Source organism: Pelmatolapia mariae, linkage group LG13, assembly GCF_036321145.2.
Source record: "Pelmatolapia mariae isolate MD_Pm_ZW linkage group LG13, Pm_UMD_F_2, whole genome shotgun sequence".
Classification (NCBI taxonomy): domain Eukaryota; kingdom Metazoa; phylum Chordata; class Actinopteri; order Cichliformes; family Cichlidae; genus Pelmatolapia; species Pelmatolapia mariae.
In genome coordinates, this window is record NC_086238.1 from 3,936,034 (window position 1) to 3,952,531 (window position 16,498).

At 37.9% G+C, this 16,498-nt stretch overlaps 1 protein-coding gene across 1 annotated transcript in view; it reads right to left on the reverse strand.

Annotated features, from left to right (window-relative positions):
• Positions 1-328: 328 nt before the first annotated feature.
• Positions 329-16,498, reverse strand: part of LOC134640354 (inactive phospholipase D5-like) — a 54,247-nt gene continuing 38,077 nt past the window's right edge. Inside the window, exons 3-10 of the mRNA XM_063492088.1 lie at positions 11,599-11,785; positions 8,298-8,397; positions 7,917-8,044; positions 5,880-6,077; positions 5,072-5,208; positions 4,757-4,922; positions 4,570-4,660; positions 329-4,042 (exon numbers count right to left, since the gene is read on the reverse strand). Of these exons, the coding sequence (XP_063348158.1) occupies positions 3,495-4,042; positions 4,570-4,660; positions 4,757-4,922; positions 5,072-5,208; positions 5,880-6,077; positions 7,917-8,044; positions 8,298-8,397; positions 11,599-11,785 (1,555 nt within the window). The 3' untranslated portion in view covers positions 329-3,494. The remainder of the gene's footprint in view (positions 4,043-4,569; positions 4,661-4,756; positions 4,923-5,071; positions 5,209-5,879; positions 6,078-7,916; positions 8,045-8,297; positions 8,398-11,598; positions 11,786-16,498) is intronic.

A 16,498-nucleotide genomic window follows, 5' to 3' on the forward strand; every position in this document is an offset into this window, starting at 1 on the left:
TTTTAAGTTGGCCGTGGTACTAGTTTTAATCTCACATTAGCTTCATCCTGTGGCAAATCTAATTATTATGGTATTATGGTAAATGGTAAATATGATTGTAATTATTAAATATGATTATGATGATTATTGTTATTAGCCATCCTGTAGTAAGGCTTCTTTGATTGTCCATTCTGGTTACACAGGGCCTTGTCTGTGTAACCTGAATGTGCAGCGATGTACTAAGGATTAACTTCTGAGGTAAGCCACCTTACTTAACGAAAGCTAGATCATTAAACAGACACACATACACACACAAACGCACAGAGAAACATAAGCTAAGATGCTTATTTTTTATTAATAGTAAAAATCGAGTGATCACATAATTTAGTAGTGTGCATTGACAAGGATATTCAATAAATATACATTCCTTCTGTATCTTTAAAGGTACAAGATTTCATTATTAGCATCATCTCAAGAAAGGCTCATAGCTACTGTGCACAGTTCATAAAGGCAAGGCATGCAAGCAGCAGAATTGCCGAAAAAACATACTAAATGTAGGCAACATTAAAAAGCTTTACAGGGAGTATTTTGAAATGTATCTCTTGGTGATAGTGCTTTGTTTTGCTAAAATAAGCAGTTCTGCCCTTCTGTGTACAAGAAAAATATGATCTGTTACAGAGTTTTCACTGAAAAATGAAAATTTCGCTGGAGCAATGGACAGGCAGACAACACATAATTCAGAAACATTCCAGTTTGTTTTGTTTTTTTCATTTTGCTCTGACTCTGTAAGTTGCATGTAGCAGATTGTAAACCGCTTAAATCTTGGCATCTGTGTACTCTGTACTGTGTACAGAGCTTAAATAATCCCCACTGTAACTGGAAAAAGATTTGTTTTCCAAAACAGAATAGTTAAAAAACACAAAACCATAAAAAATCTGGGCAGAATGCTGTACCAGCGTTACCGCCCTCCCCATAGGACAATCATAGATAATAGCAGCGTATAGTAGTGAATCTGACTCCAGGTCAGCTGGCAGATAAGCATTACAGTGTGGTGACACAGTGCTTTACACATAGATATTATTATTGTCATATTCTCAAAGTCTACTCACTTGGTATGGAGAAGTTATGCTACAAATGAAAAACGACTGTGTTTGTCATTTAAGGATACTTTTATGAAGTAATTATTATAGATAGATACGTGGCTGTGTCTTGCACAGAAAGGTATAGGTTCTTAGGGTACACATAAGTAGTAAAAAAAAGTTTTTTGCTTTTCAGAATGAAATATTTTTTTAAATGGTATTATTCTTGTTTATAGTTTATACATTCTGGTGTGAAAGAATAGCTCTCAGGATAGAGTCAGTTAAGTGTTATCTGATAAAACACACACATTCTCATGGAACTGCCTGTTATGCATGTTACACATGCATAAAATCAGCAGATGTGAACCAACATGTTGCTTGATCAAGGCTGAATTTTTCATTTAACATTTAATAGCAACTTTTAAGTGAACGCAAGTAACTTGCCTCGTGACATCCACTAGATGGCAGCAGTTACCCAAGTTTCAACTGACTCGATGTTGGCCAACAAACATTTGAAATCCTAAGCCCCTGAAATGAAGAAAACTGGACTTCCTTTTGATCCATGTGCCAATTTAAAAAGATCCAGCTGCCTTCACGTAACATGCTTAGGACTACCATGGCGTGGATGACTGAGAACCTCGGCAGACATTAGTTTTTCAAATGGTACACAGCCTGAAAAATAACCAAACCCCAGATATTGTTTTAGGGATGGAACTAATGTTTTGTTTTCATTACTGATTAAATTGATAATATCTTTATTAGTTGAGTCAAGAAACGTCACCTCATATATTAATGATAGAAAATTACTGTTCATGTAATTAATACATTATCAGAATACTTGTCAATTAATTCTCTCATGAAATCAGACGTAACACTGATGACACATGTGGCGCTGTCATGTTAAAGCACTCCATAGCAACACATATATACATTTTAGACAAAGACATCCCTATGATTTTCTCTCTGGTGGTGTTTTTGCCTTTACTCAGTTAATGGCTTTGAAAGTTGAAAAAAAAACTTCTGTATTATTATAAATCCCACAAGAATCATTTCTAAAAGTTACACTTGTAGCAAAGAGTGTGTAAACATGCAATCATTCGAAATGCAAATAAATGTTGCTTCAAGCTTTCAGTCAAGTATAAACTAAAGATGCTAGATTTGTAGCTCTATCTCCACAAGATAAAGGGAATATATTTTCTGTCACAGGCATGACATTACAGGCCAACATGTCCTTGAGGTTAAAATACAGCAACTGCCTCTGTCAAGCTCTGTTAAAAATTCATTGTATTGATTTGGTTGACAGCAGAGACCCTCTGGCCCCTTTCGTCTTAATGCTACTTCAGTATTTGTTCAATAAGTCACAATGCTGGGTTTGAAAGGATACTATAGATATCCATGCAATCCACCTCTAATCCCAGGATTTGTTTATGGTTATCGATAATGATAATGATCTTTTAAGACCCTTCTGGATCATTAGCTCCCCCTCCTTCCACCATAAAAGACCATAGCTTGCTTTATTGAAAGTAGTGGCTGACGGAGGATGCTAAGCCATCAAATGCATCATCTAATTCAGTCATGCAGTGGAACAATGCACCCGCATTCATACTTCTGGAAATGGAAATAAAACATGGTAGACATGTTTTGAGCAATCCCTTAAAAGGCCCACTTCATCAGCTTTTTTTTTTTTCTAAAACAACTAATGCTTACAGTTAGAGATCAATACATTGTTTGGCAGGGCCGCATGAAGCTGTTTGTTTCTAGGAAGCCGATTAAACTTTTATTTCAGTCTCTGCTTAATTGTTGTTTTTAAGAATTTTGCAATTTAAATAATGTTCTGGTGTGAGTGAATACTATGGGAGAAGCACAAACCTGTTTACTTTAGGCTAACATATTCAGGACCACTGAGAGTACAGAGGCAGTTAGAGATCTGCAACAGCTTAAGGTGTGTGGTAACCTGTGTGTGGTGAATTCTGAATGCCAGATGTAGCTACTGTAGCTACATATGCTAACGTGCCTCCTGTCTCTTCACATGCAGCTGTTATCCCTCCTTTTAAAGGGTGATTAATTATGAATGTTAGCTTAAGTGACATACAATATTTAGGCAATCAGTGCAATTTATTTCCTTTCCTGTGAGATCTAAACAAGGACAAAAAAAGAATATATAAGTTGTAAGGTTGTAAAATATTATTAGCCTATTAATCAGAATTCTAAACCAAAATGATTTGGTTTCATTTGTAAAGAATCAAAAGTGCCAGCCTGCTGTGGAGCATTTACTTTCCTTCCTGAGTTCTTCCTTTTATCAAGTCCTGCAAACCAGATACCTAAATTTGAAAAGTTTCTTTCTATAAAATCACAATAATAAACTGCTACAAAGACCCAGTGTTGGAAGTCCATTGCCACTGGAGGAAAGAAGTTCTTCAAACATGATTTTTGTGGTCACACAAATCCGTTGGCGATCTCTCTGCCACCACTGCTCTCAGCAGACTGACTGGGTAGTTCCATTGGATTGTCGGCGTTACCTTTTACTTCTACCTGTTTTTGGTCAAAGCGACTCATTTTCATTTGACTCCTCTCTTGGTAGTTGTCCATAACTGGCACTAACCCACTAGCAGTGCCTTGTCGAGTAAGTTTGCTCAGTCTGTCGTTACGGTGCCTTGTTTCATCCGGTGTCTGTCCAACAACTTTGTGATGATTTCTTGGTAGTATAGATCCTTTATTATGCTGCCCTTTCCGAATAGGCAGTGGTCCATCGCGTAGCTGGCTGGCTTTGAGTAACACCATTGGTTTGATCTGGTGCTTGTTGCAAACCAGGAATTTATTAGCCTGCAGGGGGATGGTGTACTGTGAAAACCAGTCCCGCTCAAACGCAGCCTGTAACTGCTCCACGACGGTGAAGTTCCTGTCGTCGATATCTTCTAGCTTACTGATCACAAGGCCTGCTCCTGCATTAAAGGTAAACTCATCCCCCTCCCAGTCAAGATTACCTGTCAGGAAATAGACCACAGTGAGAAACACAAATGACATCGCAGTTTTGGGTAACTTGTAGATGGAACTGAAGAACTGAAAAGCATATCTGAGTTTATAGACTGTAAATAAAAGTGGAAATTGTACGGATGAACTCATTTGCAACCAAACAGTGATGATTAATATAACTTGTGGGTTTTATAGTCAACCTGTATAGTCAACCTGCATTCTCTTCACTTTCCAGTAATTTGTATTTGGGGTTGTTATCCTGGCTAGTGATAAAGCTTAAACAAATGAAGCACACATATAATTAACCTCTGAACATCTAAATATAGTGTTTTTGACCTTAGAGTGCCAGTACAGTCATTTCCCCTTGTATTTTTTGTTCATCTGTGTTAGGCAAATTTCCTCATCATATTGATCTTTTATTCTCGCTGTCAAAAAGAAAACAAAAGAGGAAGTATTCCTTTAGGTCCACTAAAAATAGGTCTGCATAAAGTGAGCAGACATATAGGCCACAGTCATAAAGTCTAGTCGATGAGCTCACCTAAATAAATGGCTCTGTCTGTAACCATAAACCTGTTGTGGTTTATTCCTTCGAGACTGACATCCCTCTGGCCCCTGGGGTTGAAGAATTTCTGCACACACGTACACACACATGCACAGTTATGCAGTGAGCTTTGATAAAGAGTATCTGTAGAGATGAAAATAGTGCATATTGGCCCTGAACTTACAGCTTCTAGTGAGCAGTTGGCCTGCTCCATGCACAGACTCCTCAGGGACCAGACGAAGTTGAAAGTTAGCGGATGAGTCTTTTCCGAGCAACTTATCAGCAGACGGACTCGTACATTCCTCAGGATCAGAGCCTCTCTTATAAGGCTGTCAATACGCGACCAGTACCTTGGCACAGATACAAATACACGCAGAATTGGGCATGCAGCTGGTCCGGCACATACGCAGTTTAAACACTTGAATCAAAGCAAGAAGCACTCAAGCCGCTGGTGATAAATGCCTGCCAAGTCACTGTGTGGCAGCATATTTGCTCTAACCTGCTGGTGTTTCTGCCGATGAGGGGCAGGTAATCAGTGATGGAGATATATATGAAATGGTTGGCTTCTTGGATGACCCTGGCAATAGCTTCCAGATCACTGCTGCGATGTTTGGGAATGAAAGCATCCGGTGAGCTCTGTCAACAGAGAATAAGGGAATGTTGGTGTTGCATACTCCTCTTTAAAGATACACACAACAGTGATCACAAGAGCATTGTGTAAACAGATAATTATTACCACAGGAATTTTAGTAAACTACAGAGTTGCCACTGTGATCATTAAAGCTGTTATAATCATAATAACTGACTGAGCTTTCCTCGTTATTATCATTGTAAATGAGCATCAGGGTTTCTCGTTGTGTGAATAAGTGAGGATTAAAGTTTCAGTTTTAACTTCTTGCTGACAGGCACTGTACCCTATGAATGATTAACTTAGAGTGTGTGCTTGAGTGTGCTTTTTGTGTTCATTTTAATATTACTGAAATGGACAGCTTAGCCGAATCAACATTTTTTTTTCTGCTGGATCACCATCACTCTTGTTCAAGAAGATAAGGACGCTGAAAGACACAGCATCCTGCAGAGGACTCTATGAAAAATTAACGTTCCCTCTCCTAAGCTGTCGCCACCACTGCAGGCAGCTTTTACACTAATGTGTACTGCACGCACTTATATTTATGTCTAATTTCAGCAAATATGTATTGTAATTTACCAAAAGTTGGGGTTTTGGACTCCAAAAAGTGTGTGTTTGCTACATTAACCAATGAATTAATTCATTTATAATGCAAACTAATACTTTAAATGTTACTTACAGAAACATAGGCCAAGGCTTTTGTGCCATTGATTGTCAGATTCAGTGGCGTGTCTCTGTTGGATATAGCAAATAGGCGCTTGGACCAGAAGGAGGGAATAAAGTCTTTATACTGGAGACCCCAGTAGAGACTGAACACTTTGTGGAGGTCCAGAGCCAGACAGCTGCAGTTGTACACCAACACACCCAGCTCCTTCCTCTAAAAAACAAACAAAAAATAAACAAACACATTTTGTAGAGCAAAACAACAATTGAAACCGGCAGCATTTACATAATTAAAGATGTATATCTTCATTTTTGCCTTTAGTTATTTGAATCAGCCTTTGCCTATCATCTCCATCAACATTTACGTGCCAACTAATATTAACCTGTTTTTACTGTTTTAACACTTTTATGCATTCATCTACATACACACACACATTTCTCCGATATTTGCACGTCAGGCCATATTGTCCGCATGCCTAATTCAATTTCAAGCCTTAGTCTATCCTGACAAAAACAGCAGGGAATGTAAATATGCCGCAGTGAGCCTTTCTGTTCCTGATCTTCATTCTTTGCTCTCAGTACCATTTCAAAGTGACACTTGTCATTTTTTTGATTCTCACCGTGCATTTCTTGAAATCACCTTTTCTTTCTGTCATTCCACACAACCCAGCAGTGTTCACATGAGTAAAGCATTTCTAATAAATTCTTCTCTTGCAGCTCATGTGTTACTAAAATCTTGCCATTCTCTTTTTAAAAAACGCGAATATATGCACTCCTCAATAGACTAAAAATCTAGTCCATAACCTATTTTCATAGATATCCACAGAAATAAGGAAGGAAAAGAACAATCTCAGTCTGTTTGTTTTGTGGTCTAATTTAAATACAATGTAACATCAATATAAGCCTGGCTGAGAACGCATAAAAACATGCTGAACTGACAAATACTTTTGAATAGTTACCTTGTGCTCCTTGCAGTTCATCTTCCTAAATTAAGGCCCTCACTAACAAACGGTCTCACACTTTAATGAGCTGTCTACCTTTGAAAAAGAGATGAAAGATTCTGGATTCTCTATTTTTGGACGTCACCTCCTGCGCTCACAAAAACATATACACAGATATAAACTGACTGTGTGCTAACTATTGTTTAATATGAACACTGAATGAATATCAGAAAATCTTAGCATGTCACCTCACCACATTCAAATTTACGCTTTATCCCCCCTGATGTACAACCAGCAGACACTCTGTTAGGTACACTTTGCTAGTAACACTTGGACCCACAGAAACATCTACACAGATATAGTTGAACCCCCTTTTGCCTTCAACAGTTGCTTTAGTTCTTTGTGGCACAGATTCAGCAAGATTGTGGAAGGATTCTTCATTCCTCTTATTCTATATCGACATCACAGAGCGGCTCAAACTTCAGCAGGTTATCTTGATCTTATCTACATGCCTAAATGCACTGGGTAGCTGCCATGTGATTGGCTGATTAGATATTTGCAGTAACAAACAGTTAAGAAAGTGTACATAATGAAGTGCCTGGTGAGTGTATATACAGCACTTTCAAAATGTTTTAGGTGTTTAAGTTCTAAAAGAACTTAAGAGTTTTCACACTAAATATTGGTATGATTGAGTATTTCTTTCTAATTCCTGCATTGAGGCAACTGGTGGTGTGAGTCGATGCAGTATAAATAAAATTGAACAGAATGAATTTGTGTAAAGTTAGAAGAATAAAACTATTTGTGTATTCATTAAAAACATTCTAGCTTCCCTCTTGGTGCCTATAATATTTGCACAGCACTCTACAAATACATTAAATCTGAATATTCTTGTTTCATCAATAATGCTGTTTTTAAGCGATACTGGCTCATACCTTGCAAAGTGTAAAGTTTGATCCAGTAGATCATTACGAGAACTTTACATTAACAATACCAAATTTCAATAATTTGTGTTACTATCCTGCCTCAGAAATCACAGAAGTAAAATTTGGTTGATTTTTCTCCAAAGTCTCTGTAAGTATTTCTGTGGGTATTGTAAAGTATGGTGGCAGTACGGTGGCCAGAGATCTCCAGTCCATGCTGGCACTGCCGATGTACAAATGTTTCCTGTCGACCACCCAGAAGGAGGAGTGAAGGTTGCCTTTGGTCAGAGCTGTCATGTTAATATAGTGAACCTCAGCATCTAGAAATGGAGAGAAAAGGGAGTTACATGTGAGACATGGAGGAGAATAAAGACAAATCTGGCCAAATCTTCCAAAAGCCATACCAATAAAGACAGGTGATAGGAAAGATGGTGAGAGACTGAGAGACTGAAAGACTGAAAACGTGACCAGGGGGAGCAAAGGGCTGAACAGTCAGCTCTAAACACAACATAACATCTTACGTGTTATGTCCTAACATACAAAGCAATGAAAGTAAGAGCTAGGTGTGATTACTGAGTTTAGTGAGCTCATCTGAGTTAGCTATTCCAGATGAGATCTTCAGCTGAATTCCTCTTGCTTTCAGTCCCTGCAGGCTGGACAGCAGAGCCCTGCCCTAGAGGAAACAAACCAGCAAAGCAAGACTGTTACATGAAATCCATGCAGTATAATCAGATACACAGAGTTCAGACTAAGTGCTTACATTTTTTACATTCAAGTACTATCATAAGTGATAAATGTGCTATTTGTGTCCCATTCGTTTTTTTTTCAAAGCACTCGTCTGCAGACAGCTACTGTAATCTCTATTTTTCTTTTGGAGTCTTATTTAAAAAAATATTTATATGCCTCTTATGGTTTTCCAGTGATGACTACCTCTGATCACTGTAACTATCCAAAAACATGCAACCTTCTGTGCATATTTAGAAGCACAAATTTTACAAACCCACAAACGATGTATACTGAGTTACTGCTGTAACATAAAATAAACAGCAACCTGTTTGACATAGTTTACATGCATTCATCTCATGTCATTTAGAAACAAGCAAACTAACAATATCTTTTACTTGATATAAAGATTAATTTCCAGTTTCATTAAGTTTTCCTTCATAAAACCGACCTGAAATCCACCCAGAGTACAAGATACTGTTAGTGACTCCTTTCATTAACTACCTTGAGTGATACATGGAAAATTACTCATCCTTCATTAGTTTCTCTTTAGTGATCACTGAACACACATTTTAGGACACAAATGAAGACAAGGAGCATTTTAAATAAGAGCTAAAAGCTACAGTTGAAATGCAAATTTGGTCAATTTGGCTCCATTTCAACACCCAGATCCTGATGTACACTAGGGAAGTTGTTATTTCATGATGTACTAAAACTGTGTTTTACAATTTAAATGAGACATATTTGATTTTACACTTTAAGTCCTGTTAATGCATTACATCGAGTACTGCTCAGGCTTTAAAAACAACATTATAACACCTTCTATGGCTTCAGAGGATTATTTTCAAAGTCTTTTCAATGGTGTCTTTATCAGTTTGAGCTTAAAAGTCACCAGTGCTCTGCTGACTCAATAACTGCAGAGTTCCTAACCTACTTTGGCATTAACATCAGCACAAAAACTGTCCACTGGGAGCTTCATGGCATGGGCTCTGATGGCAGAGTAGCTCTTGTAATGTGTAAGCGATCTCGTACCACTATACTGACACAGAGATTTAAAGATGTATGCCAACCCCACGCATATTTTTGGACTGTGGGAGTATTTGGAGAGAATATTCGAACTCCACAGAGAAAGGCCTCTGCTGGCTGGTGGATTCGAAACCAGGACCTTTTTGCTGTTGTTAGCAACACTGCTAACCACCACCCCACAGAGTTGGAGAAATAAGTGATTCTATAGTTATCTGTGTCAGCCCTGCAACAAACATGTCCAAATGCACCCCCCCAACCACAACCTCGAATTGGATAAGGGGAAGAAAATGAATGGATGGCTCTTAAAAATCTATTTCTTTTGACATAACTTTATTTCTGGGATTTAGTGCATTGTAGATAGACAGGAAATATGTACTAATATAATCAAATGGACCAGACAGACGGGAGACAAACCAAGGATCCAGGTACAGAATGCTTTCTAGCTCAAAATCTATAAGCTATTGGGTCCCACCCTGTTTGCAGGACTGACAGATATTCTTTTCAGTGACGGTTCGTAAATACCCACACTGTGTCTCCAGGATTATTAGCTTTATGTCTGTTGTAGCCACACAGATGTTCACAATATGAAGAAGAAAGCAGAGCACTTCCACCTGCATGCAGTGAAGCTTTCCCTTTTACAGAACATTACAGTTTAAATTTCATATACAGCATGTTAAATTTTTAATTTAACATGTTGTAAAATTTTTAGGTTGGTGCAGACTGAAAGAGCATTAGCTCCTCTCTGGCCTGAGGGGAATGAAAGGTGCAATTCATTTCTGACCATCAGCCTCAGGGTTTCATTAATTCTGACATATTCAATTTTTTTATAAACCGTGTGAACCATGAACTGTGTGTTTTGCCAGGCTGCACACACACACACACACACACACACACACACACACACACACACACACACACACACACACACACACACACACACACACACACACACACACACACACACACGATGGTCAATAACATTCATCCAGTCCAATATGAATCTGTAATTATCAGCAGGAAATATTGTACTTTTTCATGATTTAATTTACTGTTTTACTTGTAAATGTTTATCAAACACACTTCCTGTAACAGTCCAAACACATGGCTGATGCTAGGTTAAGTGGTGATTCTAAATAAGATGTGTTTGCCTGTGTGTGTCAGCCCTGTGATGGACTGGCACTCCCACCTCTCACCCAGTGTCAGTGGGGATAAGTTCTAACCTTTGTAATAAACTGAACTGGAAAAGTGGTTAGGAACATGGATGGATGGATATTGCATAAAGCTACACTTCCAGTTCAATAGGATGATTCACAGAACAGAGCATCAGAGCAGCTGAAATTTTTGTTTTTAGCACCAACTGCATAAACACAGAGTGACTCTAGGAGTAATGGGAGTTGGATAAAAAGCAAAATAACATCAGTAACATTTCTGAAACATGCACAAACATAAAGTCCACAAATTTAAATAAATGTTGCCAAGTTACCAAGTATCATGGTTGACACCCTTTACATGTTATGTTTAGGACATTTTGTTAATCTATCAGTAAGCACAATCTCTTTAATCAAAATGATATTTTTAATGCTAAAATATAATTATTGTTGTTATACTTGAATATCAAATTCTGTTGTACAAAAAGCATAGAAAAATATTAAAAACATTTCTTTGTAATCATCTTGTTTCTGAAAGGATTTTTTTTAAGAAAATGTGTCCAGTAAATGTATTTAGCAATGCAAGTGTTTAAAGGGCTGAACAGTCAAATTATTCAATAACCCACAAGATTCTAAACACAGTCATCTGCTTAAATTTAAAAATGTCAAACGGACTGAGTACATGTAAAGTAGTAAAAATAAGCTCGCTGATCAACTCTTATAAGCATAAAATCTGATGTTATCACATTTGGATAACAAATAATTTACAGTAGTAAATATCCTTTTACTTATGAGGTTTAAATTCAGGATCTTGATTTTATTGAACCTTTAATGTTTTTAAGGAACCAACTTTGTCTTTCACCAGTTTATACAGACTAACACAGAGAAAAAGAGAGAGAGAGAGAAAATGTCACAGGCATAAAATGTAAATACTACTCTTGCAGAATTAAGTCCCTGTTGATTTGCTCTATTTTTACCTGTCTGGCAGCAGGTTGGAAACTGGATTCATTATGAGAGGAGTTAAGGAGCCACTGCGGGGAAACTATCTCTACGACCCTGATAGCTTGGTTCAGTAGGTTGTTCAGCCCTATGGAGAGGGGGAGGTGGGATGTGCTGTTGTTTAAGAAGGAAATGTCTTCTGGGATGTTCTCCACGAGCACGACTCTGTGAAATGGAAAGAAAAACATACATATTTATGTAGGAACTGCTTGATAACAGATGCACAAAGTCACAAAAGCATCATTTGGATGGTCACAGAACCCTGTTAATGGGAAAATGGAGGTGAAATTAATGTGGGGATTATGCTCTTTCACAAAGCAATTATGGGTGCACATCAATGGGAGATCTTGTGGTAGTGAAATAAGGTTATACTCCTTCTCTGTGACAAATTAGCTTACTTCAGCCTTCTTCCTCTCTCTGGATCGTTAGCTTAATGAGAGAAAGATTTTGAGACTACACAGGCCCCTTAGATTCTATTAAGCTTCATTAAATTGTGTACAGGTTGCCTCTGGCAGGGGTTGAGAATAATTGAAGGCTGATATGCAGAGTTGTCAGTAATGTAGATTCAATTACAGCTAGTCAGGGAAAAATGACATTTTTTGCTGTATTGTCAGTGGTTTCTAATATACACTACTCCCTGTGTGGTCACATGGTGCATTTAATGTAAAGATCAGCAGTCTGGGGTTAGACTGCATACTATAGCTACAGCAAACAGAATATAATGATGTCACGTACAGAGGCAATTCATCCTTTAAATGATCTGATTAAGTGTCACCAGGTTATTTCCTTTTCTTGTAAACCCTTATCACAAAGTTGAATGATGGGGAAAATGTTCTCTGTGATTGATTGTTTTTCTTTTGTATATATCATCCAGTGACTCAGCAGTTGTCATTTTCAGATATCCTGACAAAAATAATAAAGGCATTAGCACTGGAGTAAACAGACTGAATTAGCTGTGGCAGCCAGGCCTAGATCTGCAGCCACTCAGAACCAAGCCATTACCAAGCTCCACTACTTTCTCTCCGCGTTTCTGTAAAGGCTGACATCGATTTATGACAATTGAATTTCAAAAGAAGGAAATACAAGGAGGGGGAGCGGCTATTTTCCTCGAGGGTAAACAGCTTAGCTATCAATTCGGCTGCACCTAGGTTGATTAAGTCTATGAAATACATGTTGTCCAGGAAGCTAGCAGAACCACTTCTGCACACGACCTTTATGCACTTAAGTGAGAAAATGGATTAAAGTAAGAATTTGTAAGGTAAATATACTGTTGATTACTTTGGTGGTTTATCCAGGGGGGTGATTAAATGCCGGAAATTACAGGAAGTCAATAACCACAGAGGCCAGGACCAGGGCTCAAACTGCTGACACTGCAGCTGAGAAACAATTCCTCTACTGTCTAAGGCACCAATGCCAGTGATGTTATTTTTATGAGTGCCTCCATTCACAGTGGAAACAGAAAAGTGTAAAATAACATGATAAAAGTTCATATGACATACAGTGTATCCTGAAAAGTGGTGTAGTGGAATTTAAAAGTAGCACATTTTCTGGTAAAAAAACCAACAACAGCAAAAAAACCCCTGTAAACATTTAAAATGAGTGCAGAGCTTTATTTCTATTCTCTCATGAAAAGGTTGATGAAAGGAAAAAATTTACAATAATGAAACATTTATTGATTCATTTTATTTTGGGCAAGATAAGAAATTTCTTCCTGTTTTTTGTTTGACTGTTTTATTTTAGGCTAATTATTGCACCTTCTATCTACTAATGCTGCAAAGCCAGTTTTGCTTTGCTGCCTTTTGACAAACAACCCACATTTTTGCTAGTTTTTAATACCAGTTGTTATGTAGTGTTACTATGTGGTGCATGTGCCAATCATTGGTAATAGTCTTTCCCAGTAGTCTTTCCCAGAGCAACTGTGAGTGGTTGGGTCTGGCAGTTTGGTGTCGCCTTGATGTTACAAGCTTTTCATCACAGCTACCAGTCTTTTTTGAGTGGAAATGCATGAAATCGGCTGTAGATTGAGTGCTGGCACTGGTGGAACAGGGTTATTAGAGCGGAGGAGAATGGTTTAAAATAGAATACAGTGACTTGTGACTCAAAAAGAATGTGTGATAATAAAGGTTGCTGTTTTTGAGTGATTATTACACAAATAAACATCTGTATAAGCTTTATAATAAAGGTGAAGCAGAATATTAAGTATAAATCAGCTTATCAATATTACTAAGAGGATGTAAATAATATAATATAATGATATAATGATGATGTAATGTGATACATGACTCTGCAGTGATTTCTGAGTATCTAATACTTTGCATTTGCATTAGAGTAACACTTTGTTATTGACATGCAAAGTTTTTGTAGCATTGTTTTATTGCATTTATTGTTATAGAATTACAATACGAAAAGCTATTCACTTTTTCAAATTATTTCTACTAACCAACAATGTAAAGTGCAGAAAAACAAACTGATTAGTATACATAGACCTACTTTGAAACAGAGTACCTGAAGCTAAATTGCCACTTTGATTCTTACCTGTATTTGTGTAAATGAATCAGATTCATGCCAAATACCTTTAAAATGGTTAATAAAAAGGAGGTGCAGGGTTTAGAGGTAGGTTATATTTAGAGATGGATATATTTTAACTGTGGAAATATATATATATTTTTAAATTAGTTTGTTTAAAACTGTAGAATGTAAAGAATCACTAACAGCAATATTAAATAAAAGATAGCTATTGCTCTTTTCTTTATTTATATTCATCTGGTTTCGTTTTGGACTGTAGCAAATAAAGCTAATTATTGTTTCCCTGTCCATTTGCGATCATTTGTTCCGTTAAAGCCTAATTTAACCTTTTTGTTTTTCAAATGTCTGCCTGCATGTAGAGTAGTCAGAACATAGGGTCAGCAAAAAAGTGACAGCTCGGGAGCTGGACTCAAGGGCATGCTGGTGGGAGTATGAGCTTCAGGTGATAATGTAGTGGCATCACACCGAGAGGCCAGTTTGCAGTTCACAGCTTGAAAATGTATTCCTGGCTAAAATAAAACAAAGTCAGGGTTTTGGAAAGTTGACAGTGGTCAAACTGTAGGATTCGTTCCCTCGACATGCTGATATCACCACATGGAGAAAAACTGTTAATGTTTAATAAAGCAGAGCAATACCAGTGGCGCTTGCTGAGTTTCTTTTGAGGGATTTAATTCGATGTGTATTCTGTGCTCTGCCATGCACGGAGCTCGAGGACTCGACACTGAGAGTGAGTGAACTGGAAAAGGAATATAGGGAACTGTGATTAAATTATACAGCGTTGCACCTCGCAGTGTACGTAGAGTATCCCTCTTTGTCCTAAATTGACAGCAAAAACTAGGACAGCTGCAGTAAACACCTCACAATGAGGAAAACAAAGATGGATAGGAAAACAGATTGAAGAAGAACAGGGGTAATCTCATTCTGAAAGGAATCCTCTCAGTCCACTTTAGTGGCTGTGAGATATGATGAATAGTGACTCTGACCAGTTTAAACAACAAGACAGGATTTGGTATTAAAAGAGAGGGAAGCAGAGAGGCAGCGGTTGTGTCTTCCGGCAGAGGATTCATTGATTTATGCAGTCTGTGTCGTCCACGGCTGGTTCCCTCCTTTGTTACCCATCTGTGCACTCGTGAGTGTGATTCAGCTCAAGCAGCCAATACCTACGTGGTGTAAACTTCACAGTGTGTGTGTGTGCATACACGAGGCAGTGACACAGAAAGAAGAACGAGGGTGTCTGAATGTAAAATCTCACACTCTGAATGATAAAGGATTTCCAGTTTCAGTGCTGTAAGTGAGAGCAGTTAGATCACTAAAACATATTCTCTTAAAATTATGCTCTCCCTCCCGATGTTTTGCTCCACAAGGGCTGACCATAAGAATACATTTCACACTGTTACAGGCCTGCCAGAGCTGAGACTGGCATCTTTACATGTTAAAGATACAGCACAGAAAAAAGTGGATACATCGTACATCGGCATAATGTATGTAATAAAATCTGTTACATGCAAATGCTTTTATCAGCAGGCGCCCGCTGATCCACACCTATAGTAAGAGCATGTTGATATACCTCAGTGTGCCCGAGTCATTCCTGACATCTGATATAAATTATCCACCCTCTCACGAGCTGCCCTGAGCAGTGGGTGCACAGCAGCGAGGACATTAATATGGGTATCACAGAAGCTGCTGCTGCTGCTCTGCTCCCTGCATGATGTTCATTTTATTTTCACCAGGTACAACCAAAGCGCTCCTGTCACAGTAAACACAGCTAGGATGTTTATTTAAATTTACAGTGCTCCCTTCCTGATTTCTTAGTTGTTTTTTTTGTCACACTAACAAGTTTACATGTTCATGTTTGTCTAATATTATACAAGATAAGCCAAGTAAATACAAAATGCCCTTTTTAAATGATGAATTACTTTATTAAAGGAAAAAAGTTATCCAAACCTGCTTCTACCCCTGTGTGATAAAGTAATTGTCCCCCTTGTTAAATCATGAATTAACTGTGATTAATCCCAATTTTTGGAAAACAGAGTTCAATTTCATTAACCACACACAGGCCGGATTACAGCCAGACCTGGGGACACTTTAGTGCTTCAGGACCTGAATGATTTGTTTGACTGGTGGATGAATTTTGTTCCCTACCAGAAAATCCTGAAGGACATTTTCGGGCCATTAGTTTGTGCCCTGAAGCTCAAGCTCACTTGGTTTATGCAGCAGGACAATGATCCAAAACATACCAGTAAATCCATCCCTGAATGGCTCAAAAAAACAAAACAAAATGAAGGTTTTGGAATGGCCTAGTCAAAGTCTGGGATGAAATCGTATTGACTTGCTTTGGTGTGACGTTAAACA